General features: G+C 43.8%; 1 protein-coding gene across 2 annotated transcripts in view; it reads right to left on the bottom strand.

Moving 5' to 3' along the window:
- Ptpn22 (protein tyrosine phosphatase non-receptor type 22) overlaps positions 1 to 18581 on the bottom strand; it is a 42549-nt gene extending 23968 nt beyond the window's left edge. Inside the window, exons 1-10 of one of the 2 annotated variants that reach the window (XM_048363572.1) lie at positions 18434 to 18581; positions 7520 to 7628; positions 6931 to 7007; positions 6705 to 6800; positions 6232 to 6270; positions 3755 to 3826; positions 3609 to 3668; positions 2431 to 2573; positions 1658 to 1724; positions 486 to 563 (exon numbers count right to left, since the gene is read on the bottom strand). In XM_048363572.1, the coding sequence (XP_048219529.1) occupies positions 486 to 563; positions 1658 to 1724; positions 2431 to 2573; positions 3609 to 3668; positions 3755 to 3826; positions 6232 to 6270; positions 6705 to 6800; positions 6931 to 7007; positions 7520 to 7628; positions 18434 to 18520 (828 nt within the window). In that variant the 5' untranslated portion in view covers positions 18521 to 18581. The remainder of the gene's footprint in view (positions 1 to 485; positions 564 to 1657; positions 1725 to 2430; positions 2574 to 3608; positions 3669 to 3754; positions 3827 to 6231; positions 6271 to 6704; positions 6801 to 6930; positions 7008 to 7519; positions 7629 to 18433) is intronic. The other variant, XM_048363573.1, reaches the window with a different exon arrangement.
- Positions 18582 to 25074: the final 6493 nt, after the last annotated feature.

Genomic DNA, 25074 nt, shown 5'->3' on the forward strand with positions numbered 1-25074 from the left:
GCAGTCTTTCTTCTTAGTCTTATAGTACTAACCCAGCTAATGCTTTGGTCTCACATAAACATTCCCCCAAATGTTGAATACATAAACTGCCTACAGACTGTGAGCACATGGGGAAAAAAGTATTTTTTCCAAAAGCTATGTGGGCCAAAGAGATAACTTTTATTAGTTGCTCATTTTCCCCTCAATTTCACAATTTCTAAATTAAAATATTTAAACTGCCATTCTTAATTGCTTTCTCCATAATCCTAGGTGCAAGTTCATTTATAAGAGCTTGCAGTCTAGGGAGAGATTAGTGGTAGATCACTTGCCTAGATGTGCCAGGCCCTATGCTGTAGTCCCAGTACTCCAAAAGGAATAATAAAAAAAAAAAAAATAAGAGGGGGATAAAAGTTCTTGAAACACTTAACTATGTGTCTGTTTATTTCTTTTGTGCCATTCCTGGGGCTTCACCTCACATGCTTGGATCTGTTTACCATAATCCTTACCTGAGTTTGAACTAATGAAGGCCTCTGTGTTCTCATTTCTTGGATCAAACTAAAGATGCTGAAGTTCTCAGGAATTATCTATCAAATAAAAAGAGGAAATATTCCTTTTATCCTTGGTGAATAAATCATTGCCATAGTACTTCTGTGACATCCTTCTCTCCTAACTGGGATAATGTCAGAAAAAGAAAATATTTTGTTTTGATTTGTTTTTCGTGCCAGAACTGGGGCTTGAACTCAGGGACTGGACACTGTCCCTGGGCTTTTGTGCTCATGGCTAGCACCGCCTGAGCCACAGCTCCACTTCAGGCTTTTTGTCAGTTAATTGGAGATGAGAGTCTTACAGAATTTCCTTCCCAGGCTGCCTTAGAGCCATGATCCTCAGATGTTAAGTCTCCTCAGTAGCTAGGATTACAGGAATGAGTCTCCAGTGCCTGGCAAGAAGGTGTTTTTTTAATTAATATGGTTTGTGATCACAAGTGTGCCATGACTTAGAGACTGGTATTTTCCCTAGAAAAGATTGAAGGAACTCTGCACAGTGATTTCACATGGTGAAGAGGGAAGGCCAGATGTTCAAAACTAAGGACAAATGACCAAGGTTCAGTAGATTAGCAAATAGGAGAATTGAATTAAATAAATTAGCAGATTAAAGCCCACATCTTACAAGTTCCCATTTCCCAATCCACATAAAATGATTTGTTAATTAAAACTCGAAGTCTGGTTGTCATACGATGAGTCCATCTGCTAGAGCAGTTTGGATAAAGGAACTGCAGGTAACTGTAATTTAGGGCAGTGGCTCTCAACTTTTAGGAAGTATCAGAATCATCCAGAGAGCCCTCAGGTTGGCCTCCAGAACTTCTGGATTGATCCATACGGTAAGGCCCAAAATGTGTATTTTTAGGAACTTCTCAGGTTCTGGTGATGCTTTTTGTCTGCGGATCATACTTTGCCATTCTAGAAATCAAATTTAGGGCTTAGTGAGAGTGAGACAAGCCCTCTCACACTGAGCTACATATTCCACCCTTGGAATAATCTTAGGAATGAGCTGAATCATCTGAAAGAATGGGTCTACAGGTGAATTTTCGTCAAAAGATGAACCATGGATGGGGAGACTGTTCCTAAGACTGAAAGCAACCCAGTAAGACAACAGGAAGTCCCTGCTGAGAGCAACTCACCCCATCCTTTAGCAACATCCATGTATAATCAACAGCACAAATGACTCCTGTCCTCCCGCAGCCAGCACTGAAACAGAAGAGCACAAAGCCAGGAGCACTTGTAAATACTAGCTGGACAATTCACCAACAGATTTTTTTTTTGTGTGTGTGTGTGTATTGGGGCTTAGACACAGGTTTCACACTCTCACTTTGCTTTTTCTGCTCAAGGCTTGTGTTCTACCGTTTGAGCCATCCTCTTACTTACGGCTTTTTGCTGATTGTCTGGAGTTAAGAGTCTGCCTCCCCAGGCGGCCTTTGAATAACAATCCTTAGATCTCAGCCTCCTGAGTAGCTAGTATTACAAGGGTAAGTCACCAGGCCTGACTTAAATAGTATACTTTGTGTATTTGTGTGTATGTGTGTGCCCAGTAATGGGCCTTGAACTCTGGGTCTTATACTCTTCCTCAGTATTTTCCACTCAAGGCTGCTGCTCTGTCCCTTGAGCCACAAGCTCCACTCATCAACACATTTGAGGAAGAAGAAAGCTGGAGGCAATGAAACTTCAAACTTTTCCATTTTCCAGAGCAAATCAACAAAAGCAAACATCAGGCCAGGACTCAATCAGCATCTCATGAAGAGCTATATTGCTAAAAGTAACTTATCAGAAACATGAATTTAATGCTCTGGTTACATTTCTCATAGACGGTTTCTGCTATTGACCTTTTCCTTTGAAGTCCTGGACCAGACTGCCATTGGGTTAGTTCTTAGTAGAAAGTTCGTATGCAGCACCCTACCTGCAGTGAACACAGATGGGAACACCGTCATTCTCTTGGTAACAACGTACATCCCAGATCAGCTCGAGGATAGGGTCTACAGATGATGGTACATCATGATCTGGCCAATTCTTATAATGAAACTGGTAGATAGTTCGAGTTTCCTATAAAATTGCAGCCAGAATAAGTGATTCTGATTTAATACTTTATATCTGATTTAATACTTTATATCATTTTTCTATTCTTTCTTTTCTATAGTTCTCCTGGCTTGTTGCCAGGTGCTTATTGTTGTTAGGTGCTTATGAGTACAATTAAAAGGACATGAAGTCAACATCCCCCGCTTTCCTTCCCCAACACTAGGGCTTAAACTCAGGATCTGGGTGCTGACCCTTAGATTTTTTTGTTTGTTTGTTTGTGCCAGTCCTGGGGCTTGAACTCCTGGCCTAGGCTCTATCCCTGAGTTATGTTCAGGTTAGCAACTCTACCAATTAAGCCACAGCTGTACTTTGAGCTTTTTTGTGTGTGTGAGGGTTTGTTTGTTTATTTGTTGTGGATAAGATTCTCACAGACTTTCCTGCCTGGGCTGGCTTTGAACTGCAAATAGCTAGGATTTGAGGCATGCATCACTCGTTCCTGGTTTGTCCCTTAGCTTTGTCTGCTCAAGACTAGAACTCTACAACAACTTTTTTTTTTCCAGTTAAATGGAGATAAAAGTCTCACAGACTTTTTTGTCTGGACTGGCTTTGAACCATGATCCTCAGATCTCAGCCTCCTATGAATAGCTAAGTGAGCCTAGCTCACTTACTGCTTTCTTATCCCTAACATCCCCATCTACAAGAAAGGTAACTATGAAAATAGTCCAAAGCAAATCTTTCCTAATGGTTACTCTCCTATCGTCATAGGCATGCTGGTATATTAAATCCTTCTCTTTAAGAAGGGCAAGATTGGATCTAAATCAGCCTGAGCCCCTAACTTGGTCCCCTGTCTGCTATTCATCCTATGAATATTATAACTTTTAAGTATGCATGATGGGACAGATTGAATAGCACAGATTACACCATGACCTTTGAAGAAGAACTTATTCAGGACATCAAAGACACCACCACTCCCTATTGTCCTATGCCTAGCCCAGTTACACCTATATTTACCTGCATGGTCTCTGTAGGCTTTAGAGCTTACCATTCCTAATCTACACTTACACTATTGAACTTGGCCTTTAGTGTTCTGATCATATAATCAGATTTCCTTTTTTCAGCTTCCTAAGAAGAAGAAGAAGAAGATTGAAATGTTAGCAATTTCATAGATAAGCTCTCTCAGAAGATCCTAGAACAGACATCATACTTACACAGGATATGGAGAAAGGACCAAATTCCAGCTGTGTCTCACCTGGCTCAGCCCAGTAGCGCTCACACTTTTTCTGTGACAGAAAACCAAACAGTGATTTCCCTTAATATAGTCTAGACTCTTCTGGGAAATAAAAGGCATTCTTCCCTTCAGAAGCAGCTCTATGCCCTTTGTCTTTGGCTAGACACTTCTCTCCCCTGTGGACTTCCACCTCAACATCATGATCTGGGATCTCCAAAAGACAGAATAGCAAACATGAAAGGATATGTGAACTATAGACTTCCTGGAAGTCACCAGGAGAAATTGTAAATTTACTAAAACACAAACTAAGGGAAACACCCTATTTCCTTGGTTTTGATTAGAATTGCCAATTCATTGCAACGGTAGATTAGAACAGTGCTGCCCAAGAAAAATGTAATGTGAGATGCATGTGTAATTTTAAATTTTTTGCTATCCTTGGTAAAAGAAAAAAGCAAAATAAAATTTAATTCTGCATCTATATGTACACATAGACCAATAAAAATTCAACATATAAGCCAAGTGTGGGTGGCTCAGGCCTGTAATCCTAGTTACTCAGAAAGCTGAGATCTGATGATGACAGTTCAAAGCCACCCGGGGCAGGAAAGTCCTGAGACTTAGCTCCAATCAAGTGAGGCTGTTATCTCCAATTAACAACCAGAAAACTTGAGTGGCTCAGGGACAACCCAGGCCCAGAGTCCAAGCCCCAGGACTGGAGATACATAGGCAGGTAAGTAGGTAGGTAGGTAGATAGATGGATAGACAGGTGGGTGGGTAGATAGATAGATAGATAGATAGAATAAAGAGTGAATTCCTTGGTCTCAGTTGTCCTATTTTAAATAGCTAAATGGGATCTGTGAATGCAACTTTGTACAGTGCAGGATAAGAACCTCTATCAGGTTTTTTTTTGTTGTGTTTTGTTTTTGTCCTGGGGCTTGAACTCTGGGTCTCAGCACACTTTCTCCAAGCTTTTTGTTCAAAGCTAGTGCTCTACCACTTTGAGCCACAGCTCCACTTCCAGTTTTTTTTTGTTTTGTTTTGTTTTTTTTGCCAGTCCTGGGCCTTGGACTCAGGGCCTGAGCACTGTCCCTGGCTTCTTTTTTTTTTTTTTTTGCTCAAGGCTAGCACTCTGCCACTTGAGCCACAGCGCCACTTCTGGCCATTTTCTGTATATGTGGTGCTGGGGAATCGAACCCAGGGCCTCATGTATATGAGGCAGGCACTCTTGCCACTAGGCCATATCCCCAGCCCTCCACGTCCAGTTTTTTAGTGGTTAATTGGAGATAGTCTCACAAACTGCCTGGTCTGGCTTGTAACCGCTGTCCACAAGTCTCAGCCTCCTGTGTAGCTAGGATTGCAGGTGTGAGCCACTGGCTCTGGGCTAGTTGCGTCAGTTTAAAGATATTTATACAAATGAGAAAATGTACTGTTGTTTTGGGGGTTGTTTTTTTGTTTTTGTTTTTGTTTTTTGCCAGTCTTGGGGTTTGAACTCAGGGCCTGGGCACTGTCCCTGAGCTTGTTTTGCTCAAGGCTAGCACTCTAGAGCTTGAGCCACAGCACTAGTTCCAACTTTTTTTTTTCTTCCTTCCCTGTGTCCCACACCTGACCAGTGAGGCCTCCCATTGGTTCTTTTTTTTTTTTTTATTAATTGAACATAATTTTTTTTTACAAGGTGTTGTGCAAAGAGGGTGCAGTTACATAGTAGGGCAGTGTGTACATTTCTTGTGATATCTTACAACCTGTTTTTCCATCCCTTGTCTAGGTCAGGTAGACACATATACAATATACAATGTATCAAGCACATATACAGTGTTCACAGACTTGGTCTCTACTGTCTCTCCGTCTCCCTTTGTTAACAGTCATATATCAGGGAGATCATGCCCCTTTGTTTTCTGTGTTCTAGGCTTGTCTCACTCAACTAGTTCCAACTTTTTCTGTGTATATAGTACTGAGGAATTGAACCCAGGGCTTCATGCATGCTAGGCAAGCACTCTACCACTAAGCCGCATTCCCAGTTCTGTACTGTTGTTTTGAAAAATATAATCAAGTACTGATGGCTCACCCCTAGAATCCTAGTTGCTAGGAGGCTGAGATCTGAGGATTACAGATAGAAGCAAGCCAAGGCAGACAAACCTTCAATTAAACAAGCAAAAAGCCAGAAGTGGAAGTGTATCTGAAATGGTAGAGCCATAGCAAAAAAAAGTGAAAACCCGGAGTTCAAACCCCAGCACCAGAACAAACACAAAACCTAGAAAAGTATACTATGTTTTCACTTTTTAAAAAAGTATACTGGGAAAGTAGATAAAAGAGGTCCTTCTTGTTGAAAAGCTTTAGGACTCACCTGGCATTCCCTACCTGAACTAAGAAGATGACATGATTTTTGCCAGGGAAGACTTAGGTAAGTCCTGCTTTTCCTTCATCCTTTACCTTTAGCTGTCTAGATCCTGGGCAGTCACTCACCTTTCCCATTTCAAACTCCATGCATGCCATAACAATGATCTGGGGAGAGAAGGTGAAAGAAAAAGAAACTTGCATATCTGCATAGTTAGAAAGGACAATTGACACACACTACCTCAGAGTCAAAAGGGTTTAATCACTGTTTTTTCTGTTTTGTTTTACTTTGTTAGCAAAAGAAAAATCCTGGTAACTGATAAAAATGTTTCTCTCTTCCTTCTTTCTGTCCCCACTTCTTTTTATTTTCTCTATTCAACTCAGCAAATTCTTGCTAGCAAAATAGGTTGTCAAAATTTACACAACTTTCATTTCCTTGAACTAGAATGACATTTTAATAAAACATGCCTGGACCCTGAAATTCCATCAATCAATAAGAAAAGCACTGAGAAAGCACAATCATATCCTGATAGTCCTAAGATGCCACCTCTCTTTGTTCTTAAGGACTAGGAAATAAGGTATCTGAAACAACACACACTTACAAGGACACCGTATTCCCAAATCATCCTCCAGAAGTCGAGCAAGGTTGTGGACAGAGGACCCTGTGTGGCAATGTAAGCCTTAGGTCCATAAACTCCCTGGGGGAGAGGGGACGGGGAAGAAAAAAAAGGCATGAATTGAATACAGAAAATACCTTCTTTTCAGTCCTCTCCCACCCTCTCTGTTCAGGTTCATAGAGAAATGTGGAATGCTCTTATTTCAGAATACCTTTATGAAGTTGGCATTGATGTAGCTGGAATCCTCATCAGAAGTTATCAGGGATAGCTCTACACGACTATGATCATCTAAAATATGAAAGAATTACAGTGTAAGAAGGCTTGGATAAAGGGTTCAGTCAGGGCCTAATTCTATGAGTGCTTGGTGAGTGAGCAAATGAATGAATGAATCACAAATGGTAGGATCATAAATAGTACATTCTAACCTGCTGGCTAGAGATACATGATTGAAGCTGGGTGCAGGTGGCTCACACCTGTAATCCTAGCTACTCAGGAGGCTGAGATCTGAGGACTGCAGTCCAAAGCCAGCCTGGGCAGAAAAGGCCCCATGAGAGACTCATATTTCCAATTAACCAGTTAAAAACCAGAAGTGACGCTGTGGCTCAAAGTGGTAGAGTGCTAGCCTTGAGTGAAAGAGCTCAGGGACAGAGTCCAGACAATGAGTTCAAGCCCTACAGCCAAAGAGAGGGAGGGAGAGAGAGAGAGAGAGAGAGAGAGAGAGAGAGAGAGAGAGAGAGAGAGAGAGATACACGATTGAAATTAGGAGAAAGTATAAGTTTAGAGGGAAAAATGGAACTTACAGGGCAAAATATCCTTATATCTATTTTTCTTGATATTCTTGGGTCTCTGAGCCATAGTAGTAGGGTAGATTTTGTCTGCTTTGTACCTTGTAGAGTGCCTTTTCAGCTTCTGTAATAAAAATCCAAGAGTAGTTAATGTTACTAAATACAGGAGATAAGGGGCTATTGCTAGAGAGCTTTCTTCCTCCACTTTCCAAACACTGAAGCTCAAGTCTTTTAGCATCTTCTGGGATGGACTACTTTCAGAACCAGGCCAGCACAGCAAGTAAAAAGAGAAGCAAAAGATCAAGCTTTCTGTATCTGAGGCACAGATAAAAAACTTAAAGATAAAACTGCTGACGATTTAAGGAAGCAAATATCTCCTGGAAGCAAGCTAAGGGTTCCACCCAACTTTTCCTTACCACCGCTCTGCACTGCACTCAGCAACAGGAAAGCCAGTACGTTTCATCAGGCTTTTTACTAAAATTTACTTTTTTTTTCCAAAATGGAAACAAAGCTAAGGTAGAATAAGCTCCATCTACATCTACTGAAATGCAGATATTTCAGTGCCGTAGCATTTTTGGTTTTGGTGCCAGTACTGGGGCTTGAATTCAGATCCCAAATACTTACAGCTGATATTCTATCACTTGAGCCACACTTCCACTTTAGACATTTTACTGGATAATTGAATATAAGAGGCTCACAGATTTGTCTGACTAGGTTGGCTTTGAGCTGTGATCCTCGGATCTGACTCTCATGAGTAGCTAGGATTACAGGTGTGAGCCCAAAGCCTTTTTTTATATGACTCATATTTCAAGCCTACCCTTCCACCAAATAACACTCTTAATAGCATCTGTGACAGGCAGGAACTAATTCAATACTATTGAACAGGAGTCTTCATGAAAATGAAGTAATTTCCTTAAAATGATTCTCATTGTCAGGCACTGGGGGCTCACACCTGTAATCCTAGCTACTCAGGAGGCTGAGATCTGAGGATTGGGCTTCAAAGCCAACCTGGGGAGGAAACTCTGTGAGACTCTTATCTCCAATTAACCACTCAAAAACCAAAGTGGCATTGTGGCTCATGTGGTAGAGTGCTAGCCTTGAGCTGAAAAGCTCAGAGACAGCACCCAGGCCCAGAGTTCAAGCCCCACAACCAACAAAAAATAAAAATCCTCTTTTCCAGTACTATACTATGGGACAAAACTTATAGGAAATAATAATTCCTCTTAGCTTCCTTGTTAGGAATTATTCTTGTTCTAAATTTTACCTTGTTTATCATTCCAAGAAACCATAGATACTAGAACTAAATTTATGTGAGACCTGGTCAGTTTGCAAAAGCAGAGGGAGAAAAGCATCAATAAAAATATTTGCTTAAGCTAAAGAAAATAATTTTCATTATTTTCCCCACTATTCAATGAAGGATTGGTTATACAAGAAACATGAATTACTCCATGGGCTAGAACCCTAGGCCATCTATTGAGTCTTACTTTAACTTCTGTTTTGAAATTTCTTCCTTCCTTGACCCTTATTAGTGCATATTATCTTGCTTCTCCTCTATGCTTGACTCATCTTTGCCACTTCCTATTTTATCCTTTTGGTTCTCTGTTCTTTTCTGTCTTCTGATTGAGAATTACTCAGTTTTAACATTGAGTCCTCAAATCTTAGCTCCAGTGGTTCATGCCTGGTTCTAGCTCCTCAGGAGGCTGCGATCTGAGGATCAAAGCCAGCCTGAGCAGACAGCTCAAGAGACAAGTATTACCTCCAGTTAACCACCAGTGAGCCAGAGGTGGAGGCCCAAGTAGTAGAGCACCAGCCTTGAGTAGAAAAAAAGCTAAGTTAAAAAGACAAACCATTGCCATAGCAATACTTACAAAACCAATTGGTGTAAACCAACTGTACAACTCATGGGGAGGGGGGAGACAGAGGAAAATGAGGGAGGAGGTAACAACTTAGGTAAGAGATGTACTTGCCTTACAAATGGAACTGTAATCCCTTTGTACTTCACTTTGACAATAAAGAAAAAGAAAAAAGCTAAGTAACAACCTGAGGCCCTAAGTTCAAGCCCCAATACCTGTATACAGTACACACACACACACACACACACACACACACACACACGCTTACAGACAAAAATATGCTCATGGAAGGCATATAAGTGCTTGTTGATTTATTTGACTGTTGATTTATTTTCCATGCTGTGTTTTCATCTGTCTTTGGTCTCATCCTCTTTTCTAGTAGAATAGGACTGTTAACTCTGTGTCACTGTATCTTGGGAATATGTGATTCATCTTTACAATACTCATAACTAACAGTTCGCCTTAAGTTTCAGAGGTAATTTTAGACTTCAGATTTTGATCAGCAGATTCTGAGCCACACCTCAAGCTCAAATATAAACTTGAACATTGAAGGTGGAATTTTGAGTCTGTGAGGACTCGTAGAGTTAGATTAAATGCATTTTTCATTTTAAGATGGCCATGAGTCTTTAGGGATAAGAGACAGAATGTTCTGGTTTGGGTATGAAGTTCCCCCTAGGTTCAGGTCCTGGGGACTGGGTTGAGGCAGGTGGATGCACTTTTGGGAAGTGATTGGATCCTGGGGGCTCTGACCTAATCAATGGATTAACACCCTGATGGATCCACCATACAGTGCCATTATAGGGAGGTGTAGCCTAAATTGGAAGAAGGGCATTAGAGGTGTGTTCTGGAAAGCTATATTTTATCCCAGTGCCTTTCTGCTGATGTCTTTCTGCTTTCTGGGGACATGAGGTGAGTAACTGCTCCATTCTGCTCACTCTGCCATGACTGCTTAGCATCACCACAGCTCTGTGGAGCAAGGGGGCCAACCAGCCATAGACTGAAAGCCCTGAAACCATGAGTTAAATAAAACAAATCTTTCCTCTCCCAAGCATTCTGCACCCCAGTGACGTAGCACCAACTGATGGATACACTCCCTACGCTTACTACAGATACTTCTTTCCCTTAAAACCAGCTCCCACAGCTGTTGTTTATCTTCACTCATTTCTTTCTCCAGTCATTTATCAACCATGATTATGTCTGTTGTGCTTTCCACATTTTTCCTATACTCAAAACAATTTCAAAGCTGGGCGCAGGTGGTTCCTGCCTGTAATCCTAGCTAGGGCTGAGATCTAAGGAACACAGTTCAAAGCCAGCTCCAGCAGAAAAGCCTGTGAAAATTTTTTTGTTTTCCGGTCAGTTGTGGGCCTTGAACTCTGGGCCTGGGCACTGTCCCGGAGCCCTTTAGCTCAAGGCTAGTGCTCTACCAGTTGAGCCACAGAGAATCTTGTGAGAATCTTATCTCCAATTAAACACTCAAAAAACTTGAAGTGGAGCTGTATATTAACCATGCCATGGGTTCAAGCCCCACAACTGACCCGCCCCCCCCAATCCACCAATTTCAGTGAATTCTTTTGGCATTTGGAAAGACACATCCAGACCCCTTCTTTTCTTTCTGTCTTTCTTTTCTTTTCTTTCTTTTTTTTTTTTTTTGCCAATGCTGGGGCTTGAACTCAGGGCCTGAGCACTGTCCCTGGCTTTGTTTGTTTGTTTGCTCAAGGATAGTACATTACCACTTGAGCCACAGCATCTCTTCTGGCTTTTTCTCTACATGCGGCACTGAGGAATCGAACCCAAGGCTTCACGCATGCTAAGCAAGTGCTCTACCACTAAGCCACATTCCCAGCCTCTAGCTCTTTAATCTTGCTTTTGTATCATGGATTCATAGTTGGAGTAGGAAAAGATGCTGGACTGCTATCTGTATGTCATATTTGTATACCAAGATGGATATAGTAGTGGCCTAATGTGGAAATTTAAAAACATGATGCCAGGCACATAGGAGATTAAAAAGTATTTCTGCTGAAGTTACACCCATTTTTACTCTCCCTGACCTTACACATCCTGTGAATGGTCATTTTCACACTGCCATGAAAGATTTAGATTTCTTGAAGAGAATTTTCTGGAAATCTCCAGAACATATCCCAGAGCATGCTCCTTGTCATACTGTGTTCATTACTGGGTTTTAGTTGTTGCTTTTCCTTTGCTATAGAATGCTTTCCAAAAGTTCTATAGACAAAGCCTTTCCAATGATTTTGGTAAAATACCACAGATAAAGGCTATGTATGTGTGTAATTAATTCTTGTTTAGCCTTCACTGGAACCTTCCACAAGGAACAAAATGACCTTTCTTTTCCTGTTCCTTTCTTTCTCCTAGAATCATCAGGCTGGATGACAAAGGAAGATGTTCAATAGACATCACACAGGGGCTGGAAATATGGCCTAGTGGCAAGAGTGCTTGCCTAGTATACAGGAAGCCCTGGATTCGATTCCTCAGCACCACATAAACAGAAAAGGCCAGAAGTGGCGCTGTGGCTCAAGTGGCAGAGTGCTAGCCTTGAGCAAAGAGAAGCCAGGGACAGTGCTCAGGCCCTGAGTTGAAGGCCCAGGACTGGCCAAAAAAAAAAAGACATCACACAGGAAGTGCCTACAGAATTAATAACTTAGTATGAAAATTTTGAATTTTCCTCCGATGTCTGCCCAAGGTCAGAACATGGAAATTCCTCTTCTCTCCATGTCCTACCCTCGGATTCCAACACCCCAACAGAGAACAAAACAGTGCAGAGTTAGGCAGGAGAACTGATAAGCCACACTAGAAATGAGGGGATTTTATTAGCATATATCAGTAGTGGGGGGGGGGGGTCATTGTGCTAATTCCATATTGAATAGGTTTCACTCCCAGAAATCAGGGAAGCCTGAAAATAGGAAGAAGAGAGTAGAAAAGAGAAAGTAAAAGTAGCCTAGCTACTCAAGAGTCTGAGAGCTTAGAATTGCAGTTTGAAGCCCACCCAGGCAGACAAATCCAAGAGACTCTTTTTTTTTTTTTTTTGCCAGTCCTGGGCCTTGGACTCAGGGCCTGAGCACTGTCCCTGGCTTCTTCTTGCTCAAGGATAGCACTCTGCCACTTGAGCCACAGCGCCACTTCTGGCCATTTTCTGTATATGTGGTGCTGGGGAATCGAACCCAGGTATACGAGGCAAGCGCTCTTGCCACTAGGCTATATCCCCAGCCCAAGAGACTCTTATTTCTAACTAACCAGCAAAAGAATGGAAGCAGTGGTGTGGCTCAAGTGATAGGACAGCAGCTTTGAGCAGAAAAAGGTGAAAGTTCGAGCCCCTGAGTTCAAGCCCCAGTACCGGCACACCCCCACGCATACACACAGGGGAAAGCTGGACTATGTAGGGTGGGTTGACATTTGGGAAGAAGGGATGTCAAAGGGTAAAAGTGTTTCCTTGCCAGCCAACACAGTAAAGGATAATTCCCCAGAAGGAGGCACTATTAAGAATACCACGGAAAAGCTGCTGAGACAGATCCTTAATAGGGCGGGATAGGGGGAAAACTAGATTCTGCATGTGTGTCATAGCTAATGGTACATCCATTCACTTGTAGACTCGTGCCTCTCATGAAGAAACTAGAACAGATGGGATCCTGGCCTCAAAACTCAAAAGGTCAGAACCAAGGGTTTGGGTTTATTTTGTATGTTGTGGGACTTGAACTCAGGTCCTGGGTGCTTTCCCTGAGCTTTTCTGCTCAAGGATAGTGTTCTACAACCTGGAGCCACAGTTCCACTTTTGCTTTTCTGGTGGTTAACTGGAGATGAGATGAGAAAAGAGAGAGAGAGAGACAGAGAGAGGGAGAGAACACCGGGTATTGGTAGCTCACGCATCTATAATCCTAGTTACTCAGGAGGCTGAGATCTGAGGACTGCAGTTTAAAGCCAGCCCAGGCTGGAAAGTCCATGAGACTCTTATCTCCAATTAACCATCAGAAAGCTGGAAGTGAAGCTGTGGCTAAAGTGGTAGAGCACTAGCCTTGAGCAAAAGAGCTCAGAGACAGTGCCTGTGCCCCAAGTTCAAGCCCCATGACCAACAACAACAACAACAAAAAGAGATTCACAGACTTTCCTGCCCAGGATGACTTTGAACCCTATCCCTCATATCTCAGCCTCCTGAGTAGCTAGAATTACAAGTGTGACCCACCAGCACCTGGTTTATGCATGTTTTTCTATCCCTAAACTGAATCAAGGTCATTTCCAAGAGAACAGGAAGTGAGAAAGGAAGAAGGGAAGGAGGGAGGAAGAGAGGAAAGGAAAAAGGAAGGAAGGGAGGGAACAAAGAAGTAAGGAAGGGAAAGGAGGGCAGAAGAAAGGAAGGAAGGAAGGAAGGAAGGAAGGAAGGAAGGAAGGAAGGAAGGAAGGAAGGAAGGAAGGAAAGTAGAGAAAGAGGGAAAAGGAAAGAAGAAGGAAAGAGAGAAAGAAAAGCTGGGCACCAGTGGCTTATGCCTGTAATCCTAGCTACTCAGGAGACTGATTGTGGTTCAAAGCTATCCCGGGGAGGAAAATCTGTGAGACTCTTATCTCCAATTAGCCACCAGAAAGCCAAAAATAGCACCATGGATCAAGTGGGGATAGTGTCCAGGACCAGAGTTCTCATGGCCAGAAGAGGGGGGGGGGAGAGAGAGAGAGAGAGAGAGAGAGAGAGAGAGAGAGAGAGGGAGGGAGGGAGGGAGGGAGGGAGGGAGGGAGGGAGGGAGGGAAGGAGGGAGGGGGAGGGAGAGGGAGGGAAGGAGGGAGGGAGGAAGGAAGGAAGGAAGGAAAGAAAGAAAAGAGGAAAGGGAAAGAAGGAAGGAGAGAGGGAGAGAAGAGAAAGGGAAAGAGGGAGGGAAGATTTCTCTGAGGAAGTAACTACAAACTGACAGCTACAGAATTACTGAATGCTGATCAGGTGAAGAGAAGGCAGGAATGAAGGCATGGGAAACCGCATTCCACTGCAAGGAAATTAACTGCCTTTAGTCTGTCTTAGGGAAAGGCCTAAGTTGTGTGGCACTGGCTCACTGCCTGTCAGAACAGGGCTCTAATGTCCAGTTACAGATGCAGGGCTCTGCACAAAGCAACCCAGCCAAGGCAGAAGCAAGGACTAATCTGAGCCTTGGACCTGTGGTGGGGGTAGAGAATGTACGGGCATCTATGCCTTTTGGTACTTCCCATGATCACCATTTAGACTAGAGGTGGCCTTGTGTCACAGAACTAGTCCTGAAGCCAAAAGCATCATGTCCTGGGAGAGTGCATTTCAGGCTTAATGAATCCCATGAGCAGATTGAAAGGCCCCGGATTTAATAGCACTGGCTTCCTTATCCACTGCTCGAAACCTGGCTCCATTCCCCCACCCCCCACTCCCCACAGCTCCAGTGCTTCTCTGGTGTCTGGACTGAGCATTCAGGTGGCTGAGGGCAAGACTGTTTCTCCACTGGAAGTCAGGGAGCAGTGAGGTTCCGCTTAATGGTCACCCAGCAAGGCTCTTAAAATTAGAAGTCTCTCAGAGAAGCAAGGAAATGATTAATAAAGCCAGGGTGGTGGGTACTACTGGGCAGGGAACGGCAGGAGAAGGAGGCCTGCTGGGAAAGGGATAGAAGAGGGGCTTCTGGGCAGACCAGAGCACTGGCTGGCTTCAGCGATAGCTGCTTTAAATTTGTGCTCAGGGGTTTTATGTACTTTTCTAAGTGTGTGCTATAGTTCACAATAAGCAGCTTTAAAAAAAAAAACAACAACTGCCTAAGCCAGGTGCTGGTGGCTCATGTCTGTAATCCAAACTATTGTGGTGGCTGAGATCTGAAGATCATGCTTTGACTCCATACCTGGCTGTGAAGTCCTTGAGACTCTTCCTTACCTTCAAGTAGCCACCCCCCAAAAGCTGGAAATGGAGTTGTGGCTCACGTGGGAGAGTGCTAGCAAAAAAAGCTCAGAGATAGCACAGAGGCCCCAGTTCAAGCCCCAGGACCAGTACTCAAAAAACAACCCCAAAACACCAAAACCAAAACCAATCTACTAAAGTTCTTAAGCAGAGAAGACATGACCATATTTATATTATGAAAAGATCATTTGGGGAAGTAGAGGTATTGCTCAAGTTGTAGAGTAACAGCCTTGAACGGAAAAACCAAGTGAGAATATGAGGCCCTGAATTCAAGCCCCAGTACAGACGGGGGGAAAAAAAAGATCATTTGAATGTTGAATGGAAAATTAAAGGTGGGGCAAAGCTAGAGTCAGAGAAGCCAGATAGGAGGCAACTGCTATAATTTGGTGAGCAATTATAATTAACTGAGCTTAAAAGAAGTGAAATATTAGAGGTGTAGACTACACTATCTAAACAAACAAACATACAAACAGAACAAAACAAAGGCTGGCACTACCCCATAGCTATCTTTGCCACTGGTGAATTTGGCTCAGGACTAGCAATCCAGAGGCCGGCATATACTTCATATACTGGCTCTTTATCCACTCAACTCAACAGTTCATGCTGGCCAGGCACTAGTAGTGGCTTACACCTATAGTGCTACTTAGGAGGCTGAGATCTGAGGATCATGGTTCAAAGCCAGCCCATGCAAGAAAGTCAGCAAGACTCTTATCTCCAATTAATCACAGAAGATGTTGGAAATACCACTGTGGTTCAAGTAGTAGAGCTCTAGCCTTGAGCAAAAGAGCTCAGTGACAGCACCCAGACCCCAAGTTGAAAGCCCCATGATCAACAACAACAACAACAATAAGAGTTCATGCTGCCTGACCCCCCGTGATACTGAGCAGAGCTGACAGAACATCCTCCCCTAGTATCTAATAACTCTGTCAGAACAACTGGACATGGAGACTTGACAGTGTTCTCACATGTATGTGGAAGCAGGATGTTAGCTCTGGAGGGCAAGGACATATTTTTTTTATATTTATTTTATATTTATTTTTATATTTATTTTTTATTTATTTTTTATATTTATTTTATATTTATTTTATATTTTTTATATTTATTTTATTATTTATTAACTTATTTGGTAGTATTGGGTTTGAACTCAGGGCCTTACACTTGCTAGGAAAACTACCACCTGAGTGACATCCTTTGTCAGTTAAAGACTTTTGTTTACTCCATTCACTAAAACCAAAACTGAAGTGGGTATATAGTAAGTGTTCAACACGCCTTATGAATGACTGCTTTTTTTATTTTTTGAGTCAATTTCTCCCCAGGTTGTGAGCCTCTTACTTCAGCCTCCCAAGTAGCTGGGAGTATAATCATACACTACCATGTTGGGCTCACATTTAATTACTCATACTGATTTTTTTTATTAATTTATTTCTTGTCTAGGCATGGAGCTTGAAGTCAGGGTCTGGGCTGTCCCTGAGCTTTTTTTTTTTTTTTTTAACCAGTCTTGGGGCTTGAACTCAGGACCTGGGCACTGTCCCTGGCTTCTTTTTGCTCAAGGCTAGCACTCTACCACTTGAACCACAGCGCCACTTCCAGCTTTTTCCTTTTATGTGGTGCTGAGGAATCGAGCCCAGGGCTTCATGTATGCAAGGTGAGCACTCTACTGCTAAGCCACATTCCCAGCCCCCTGCCCCCAACACACTTCTTTTGAAAAGTCAAGGCTAGTACCACTTGATCCATAGTTCTACTTCTGGCTATCTTTGGTGCTTAAATGGAGATAAGAGCCTCATGGACTTTCCTGCCCAGGCTGACTTAGAACTGTAATCCTCAGGTCTCAGCCTTCTGAGTAGCTAGGATTACTGGTATGAGCCACTGGTGCCTGGCTGACTATTGATAATCATCACAGAGTCCTGTGAAGATAGGTAGGACATAAATTACCATCCTCATTTTGTAAGTTAGAAAACAGATTTTGGAGACACTCAGGAACACATCAACTAGTCTGTAATTTGGTTGGTGACCAAGTCAATTTCCTTGTTTTTTTCCCCCACTTCCCATCTGAAAAGCTGAGGCTTAATGTCCTCAGAGTTGTAAATCACCAGTTGGAAGTATTCCAAAACACACAATCAGTATTATCAGACGCTATTTTCTGATGTGTTAGGTTACTGGGTGAATGAGGCCCACCCGGTAACCAGGGTTCCCATGTGGCCTCAGTCCATGCGAGCCAGCGCTACCTAGCCCTCCTGTTTCTTTCTCCTCAGGCCCCTCACTTGTCCCCCTCCCCCGCGTAGCCAGCCTATCTCTCCAAGCACCGAACATTAAGGAAAACAGCAGGGATGGTGCAGCTCGAGTGGTAGAGAACCAGCCTTGAGCAAAAAAGCCAAGCAAGAAAGGTCTGAGTTTAAACCCAGTACCAGCACAAAAAAGAAAAGTAAAAAGAAATCCTGTTACTACAAACACACGTGTTCTAAAATGGAGAAAAAAGTGGCGATGAGCAGTTTTGGTGCTCTTCAAGTGGAATCCCATAGAAGGTTAGAAACATATGTTCCATGAAAAGTTAATTGGGGTCCTTGTCTTCTTCATGAAAATTAGTAACTTGTGCCAGATGCCAGTGGCTCCTGCCTGCAATCCTAGTTAGTCATGAGGCTGAGATCTAGTGATTATGGTTTAAAGCCAGTCTAGGCAGAAAAGTCTATGAAGCTTCTATCTCCAATTGAGAACCAAAAAAAAAAAAAAAAAAAAAAAAGCTGCAAGTGGAGCAGTGGCTCAAGTGTAAGAACGCTAGTCTTGAGCAAAAAGCTCAATGCCCAGGCCCTGAGTTTCAAGCCACAGCACTGGCACAAAAGTTCTTTGAATTAGTCATCTGAAGCGTAAATGATAATCCTTCCTGGGGAACACCAGACGTCAGTAGATATTAGTATTTACGTATTCGGAGTTGTATAGTCCTCCTTGGAATTCCTAGTCAAATTTGAAAGCAGCAGCAAACAAAACATTCAAAGTGTGGTTTCTGAGAAAATACCTAAATTACACATCAACTCTCTAGAGAAGTTTGACTGTTCCATGCCCGCCCTCCCTTGCCATGCTGGGTACTTATGTACCCCAAGGGCCACTTGTTCTAGAGAAACTGGGCCACAGCAAGCAAGTAGGGCCATGACTCCAAAGTATGCGCACCGCGGGACTCACCAGAAATTCACTGGCCAACTCCCCACTGGTAACTTTCTTGCTTTGGGTGGCATGCAGGAACTTCTGCAGAATCTCTTTTTGGTCCATGCTGCCGAATAAGAGAAGCAGTCTGTGAGAGAGCTGAAGGAGAGTGTGCAAATGTATGTCAGAGCCCAGGCACAACTGAGAAGCCACCTCTGATGCCTGAGCTTAGGGTGCTGAAGGTTGTGGTTTAGTGACTTCATCAAAACCCTAGAGGAAGTTAATACAAAAGCAGCCTGTGGTCACACTACAAAGCCAGCACCTCACTGCAGGGCCCCAGTGCCTTCCTTCCCAGCCAAGGAACCTGGTTACAGTTCATGCATGAACAAACCCGAGGCTAACCAGAACTTCAGCTGTGGTCTTAGCTGTGAGAACATTCAACTCCATCACCTTGGCTTCTCATTTTGCTTCCCAGAAAGGAGATAGAACTTCAGGTCTGACGGATGTATTCTGCCTCTCCCCATTTCCTATGAGCACAAAGCCCTCACATACCAAAGGAACCCTGCAGAAAAGATAGGACACTGTTAGAGATCCACATCTCCTACCTGGACTGTGATCCAAGGTTCTTGTCACTGTGGTCATTGGCAAATTGTATTCATCCAAGAAGGCAGTTTTATGCGGAACTCTTCCATTTGTCATGCAGACATCAAATTCTCTTCTGGATGAAATAAAATTGGCTGCTTCTCAGTCTTCTGTCCCAGGGCTGGGGGCATATTGGTATTCTCAGCACCACTTTAATCCCCTGCAGTACTCTGAGCTTCATGTGGGTTCAGAGTGCTGGTGTGCATGGATCAGAAGCAAGTGGCCCCCTTCAGGAGTACAGGACAAGGCAGTTAGCACGACTCCTGGGGCATACTGCGGGCCAACAGCGAAGGAAGAAAGCGAAAGCAGCCATCTGGCTGGTGATGGTAGAGATTCTAGGTCAGAAAGTTAGGAAAGAGACTCTTATGTGTGGTCTTTTGGCCATGTAGGCCAACTGTTCTAGAAAAGCCTCCCACATTTAGTCACTGAATTCTCTTCTCAATGAGTACAAATCTTCCTAAGATCTAATTCCAAAATAATCTGATCTTTGCAGACAGAAGTTAGATAAATAACACATAAACAAAAGTCACAGTGGCTCATACCTATAATCCTAGCTACTCAGAAGGGTGAGAGCTGAGGATCAAGGTTCAAAGCCAGCCAAGGCAGAAAAGTCTATATGATTCTTATGACCAATTAACCAGCAAAACCTCAGAAGTGGAGGCATGGCTCAAATGGTAAAGTGCCATAGCCTTGAGAGGAAAAAAACTAAAGGAAAAAAACAAAAATTAGCAGGATGCTAGTGCTTCACAACTGTAATCCTAGCTACTCAGGAGGCTGAGATCTGAGGATTGCTGTTCAAAGCCAGCCGGGGCAGAAAAGTCTGTGAGACTCTTATCTCCAATAAACCAGAAAATCAGAAGTGGCACTGTGGCTCAACTGATAGAGCACTAGCCTTGAGCTGAAGAAGAGCTCGGGGACAACACCCCAGGTCCAGAGTTCAAGCCCCACAACCACCACCACCAACAACAACAAAACCCACCTAGCTACAAGGCCATTTCCTGCACAGGCCACTCAAGCAGCAGAAAACAAACTGAAGGAGAAAACAAAAACTTGTTTTAACATATTAAGTGACTACTTCATCATGCAGAATTCTTCCTACAGATACAGGATGCAATAGGCACATAATTCTTTTCTATGGGCTTCATGTTGACTCATTTGTATCATGTGGAAAGATCAGGGGCCCTGAATTCAAGCTCTAGTACCAGCACATACACACACACGTCTCATCTCATTCTTACAATAGCCACTATCAGCTAAGAAACCTTTGTCCAATAGTGACTAAGAATCTACAGTAACCTCAATTCACCATAAAAGTGATGCAAACAAAAATTATGAAGGCACAGGTCACTTTTTATTAGGTTTTGTTTGGGTAGCCTTCATCAAATAAGATATTTATGTACGTATGGTGTTGAGGAAAAGCAATGTGAAGCAGAAAATAGTAGGAGGGTTGGGTGCCAGTGGCCCACCCCTGTAATCCTATTTACTCTGGAGGCTGAAATCTGAGGATGAAGGTTCAAAGTCATCCCAGGAAGACAGAAAGGTAGAAGCAGAGGTATGGCTCAAGTGGGAGAATGCCAGCCTCAAGGGCCTGAGTTCAGGCCAAATTAACAGTTTAAATCACTCAAGTAAACGCAGATACTTATTTTTCATTAGAGCAGGCAGGCACCAGCAAGCCTTTCTAAAGAGGCAGCTAGTAGATACTTCAGATCTGTTGGGCCATGTGGAATCTGTCATAACCATTCAGCTGTTATAGTATGAAAGCAACATGGACAAAACACAAAGGATTTACAAAAGAAGACCGCAGTCAGGTTCCAGACTGTGATGTTTAATTTGCCACCTCCTGCATCAGGATCAGCAGTAGAGTTGAAAAGTGAGGCTCCTGGGCCCTGCCTACCACTAGGAAGTCTGGATCTGCGGGAGTGGACCTTGGAGATCCTGGGTGGGGGTGGGGATGGGGATGGGTGGCTGAAGTCTGGTGTGAGGAAGTCAGCACTGAAGCTAATGCTGACCCTTTTTCTTCAAGTTTATGTCTGAGACAATCTCAAGAACTGCCTAGGCTGGCCTGGAGATGATCCTGCCTCCACTCCCGGACTAGCTAAGATTAGAGGCCTGGCCACCACAGCAACTGTTAATCAGCAATTTAGTAAGGTTCACAAACTGGCATGTGAGCCACACTGAGGCAGCTCTGCACAAATAGTTTCACCTATGCAGGTGTTGTCTGACTAGCTCAGATGTGGGCGGTACTTCCTGCATCCTGTGGTGATAAATGCAATAGCTTTTATTTTTCTTTGACCTTTCTAATAGAAGAGTAGTTGAATGAACTGCTGCTTTTGACTTTAAGCCTCTAAAATGAAGTTACCTGTACCTTTCTGTGCAGGTGAGAGCAACTTGAAATTCAGGGATACATTTGAAAGAAAATATTCAACATGAGGTAACAATTTTCAACTACAAACCTTCCTGACTCCCTTTAGGATGCACAATTACTAGTAGACAAGACGGGGTTAAATCTGAACAAGTAGTTTCCATTGTGACGGGGTTAAATCTGAATAAGTAGTTTCCATTGTGCTGTGTTTACCGCCTGCTCTGTGGCTTGGAATGTCATTAATAAGTCATTACTTTATGTCTATTACTTTATGTTTGCTTCAACAAACCCTCATTAAAACTCATGCAAGAAAGAAAGTATAAAATTGCTGTAGAATTCTGGGAGCTGCTTCCAGTGTTACCAATCAGTAAGAAATAATGCATTCAGCTAAGCTGACTTCTGCTCAGATGAAGATGCTTTTTTATTTATTTGTCTTTTTAATGGCCAGAAATGATGAATGTTCTGATTAGTCACAGAGGAAGTGCTGTTCGGTTAGGGGAAGAACTCCATTTCTCCAGCTCGTCAGATTTTCCTAAAAAGAACAGTGAAAACCTACAGTCAAAGAAATGGGTTTTAGGAACTGTCTAAGAAACAACCAAATAAGCCAGGTCTTGGTGGCTTGCGCCTGCAAACCTAGCTACTCAGGGGGCTAAGATCTGAGGATCAAGGTTTGAAGCCAGCCTGAGAAGACGTCTTCTCTCCCATCAACTAGCAAAAAGCTGGAAGTGGAAGCATGGCTCAAGTGGTAGAGTGCCAGCCTTCAGCAAAAAAATCAAGCAAGAGTGCAAGGTCCTGAGGCCAAGCCCCAATATTGGCACCCCCTCAAAAAAGTCAGAAAGGAGACCTAGAAATCTACCAAGGAAACTGGTGGCTCACACCTGTAATCCTAGCTACTCAGGAGGCTGAGATCTGAGGATCTTGGTTCAAAGCCAGCCTGGGCAGGAAAGTCTGTGAGACTCTTATCTCCAATTAACCATCAGAAAGCCAGAAGTAGTGCTTTGGCTCAAAGTGGTAGAGCACTTGCCTGGAGCAAAAAGAGCTCAGAGACAGCGCCCATGCCCTGAGTTCAAGCCCCTCAACCACCAAATAACAAAAAGAACAACAACAAAAAGAAATCGACCAAGGAAGAGAATTCAGTTAGGTTGGAACTAGAACTCGACCACCAGTGAATTTCAATGCTGATTACACGTGGAAAATTGGGATGAGTTTCATGCAGCAAGTCTGTAATGTTTTCAGCAACTTGGCTGTGGAGTCCACCCCTCGGGCGGGTGGAGCTTGGGTCCATTTCTCTGTCCTCGGCAACAAAATAAGAGAAACTTTTTTTTTCCCCCCAGTCCTGGGCTTGGACTCAGGGCCTGAGCACTGTCCCTGGCTTCTTTTTGTTCACGGCTAGCACTCTGCCACTTGAGCCACAGCACCACTTCTGGCCGTTTTCTATATATGTGGTGCTGAGGAATGGAACCCAGGGCTTCATGCATGCAAGGAGAGCACTCTACCACTAGGCCATATTCCCAGCCCAGGAGAGACTTCCTTTTGAAAATAGACATTTCTTTTCAAGAGCAGCTTCCATCTTTAAGAAGGAAATCATCACTAAGAGTCCAGCCAGCCAACCCAGCAGGGCGAAGGTCTACGCAGCCCAGGGACCCAAGGCGCCTCCCGTCCTGACCCTCGCTCCTATGAGCTCTCCAGGGTTCTGTCCCGGTCCTGGTAGGGCTCGGGCTCACATGCTGGCTTTTGTTCGGGCTCAGGGTTGGTTTCAGGTTTTGGTTTGGGGTTCTGGCTTGGGTTCGGGTTGGCTTTGGGGTTCGGGCTCAGGTTCGGTTTGGGGTTCGGGCTTGGGTTCGGTGTGGGGATCGGCTTGGGGTTCGGGTTCGGTTTGGAGTTCAGGATCGGTTTGGGGTTTGGTGTGGGGTTCGGGCTCAGGTCCAGGCTCGGTGTGGGGATGGGCTTGGGGTTCAGGCTTGGGTTCGGTGTGGGGATCGGCTTGGGTTCGGGTTTGGCTTGAGTTCGGTGTGGGGATCGGCTTAGGGTTCGGGTTGGGCTTGGAGTTCGGCTCAGGTTCGGTGTGGGGATCGGCTTGGGGTTCGGGCTCGGCTTGGGGCTTTCGTGAGGGTTTTGGTTTCGGTCTTGATTTCGGTTCCATTTGGCTTCGTGTTTGATTTCCGTTACATTTTGGTTTCCGGTTCCGGTTGGGGCTCGGGCTGAGTGGGGCTCCTCTGAGGGCTCGGGTTCCTGTGCAGGCTGTGAGCCCGCTTTTGCCCGGCTCGGGCTCGGGTCTGGTTCCGTGCGTGCTGGTATCTAGGCGGGGCCCCTGTTCGCAAGGTTGGGGCGCAGCCCGTTAGCAGAGTTGGGGTCTGGGCCGTTCGCAGGGTTGGGGCGCGGCCCGTTCGCAGGTTGGGGTCTGGTCCGTTTGCAGGGTTGGGGCGTGGCCCGTTTGCAGGCTCGGCCCAGGTTCGGTTTGGGGTTCACTTTGTGTCCATCAGTACCTGTTTGATTGTGTTTCCGGCTGCAGCTTTGGTTTCCGGTGTGGCTTCCCTTTCCGAGGAGTTGGAGGGAGGGCCGGGTTTGGTTTCGGTTCCGGTATCAGGTGCGGGTGCGGGCTTGGGCTCAGGCTGGGGTTCATTTTAGGGCAAAGGTTGAGGTTGAGGTTCGGGTTCAGGTTGTGTTCACGCTTTTTAAAATTTTATTTTATTGACAAGGTGATGTATAGAGGGATTACAGTTACATAATAGGGTTGTGAGTACATTTCTTGTCATATTTGTTACACCCTCCCTCATTTTTCTTCCCCTTCCCTAGCTCAGATAAACATATATACAATATCCAATGTATCAAAACCATATACAGTGACCACAGGGGGTACACCACAGGAAATTCACCTAGAACATTAAACATAATGATAAAATCCTCCTGTTTCCATCTCTTGGAGTTCATTTTGCTTAGCCTCATCTTATAGAATCATACATAGCTGTTGAGCTCCTGTGATCCTCTCTGATAGGTCTATCCTAGACATTTTTACGTTTATTTAGTAATTGTTTGGTTTTAGAGACATACTGTAAAGTCCCTGACCAAAACATGTGGAAATACCATTTGAAAAGAAGTTTGTCATTTTACAGACACAATCTCTACTGCCCCCCCCAACAGTCATATATCAAGGAAACCATGCCCCTTTGTTCTCTGTGTTCTAGGCTTGTCTTGCTCAACATTATTCAAGTTCTGACCATTTCCCTGCGAATACCAATATTTTACCATTTCTAATCGCTATGTAGTATTCCATGTGTACAGGTACCACATTTTTTGTATCCATTCATCTGTAGAGGGCATCTGGGTTGTTTCCATATTTTGGCTATTGTGAATTGTGCAGCGATAAACATGGATGTGCAGATGTCTTTTTGATATCCTGAGACCTGTTGTTCAGGATAGATGCCTAGGAGTGGTATAGCTGGGTCATAGGGTTTGTCTGTACTGAGCTTTTTGAGGAACCTCCATACTGTTCTCCAGAGTGGTTGTATTAATTTACACTCCCACCAACAGTGGAGAAGGGTTCCTCTTTCCCTGCACCTCCTCCAGCATTCGTTGTTGCCTGAGTTCAGAGTGTAGGCCATTCTAACTGGAGTGAGGTGGTATATCAGGGTTGTTTTTATTTGCATTTCCTTTACTGCCAGGGATGTTGATTGAA

The sequence above is a fragment of the Perognathus longimembris genome, chromosome 15 (genome assembly GCF_023159225.1).
Source record: "Perognathus longimembris pacificus isolate PPM17 chromosome 15, ASM2315922v1, whole genome shotgun sequence".
Taxonomy (NCBI): Eukaryota; Metazoa; Chordata; class Mammalia; order Rodentia; family Heteromyidae; genus Perognathus; species Perognathus longimembris.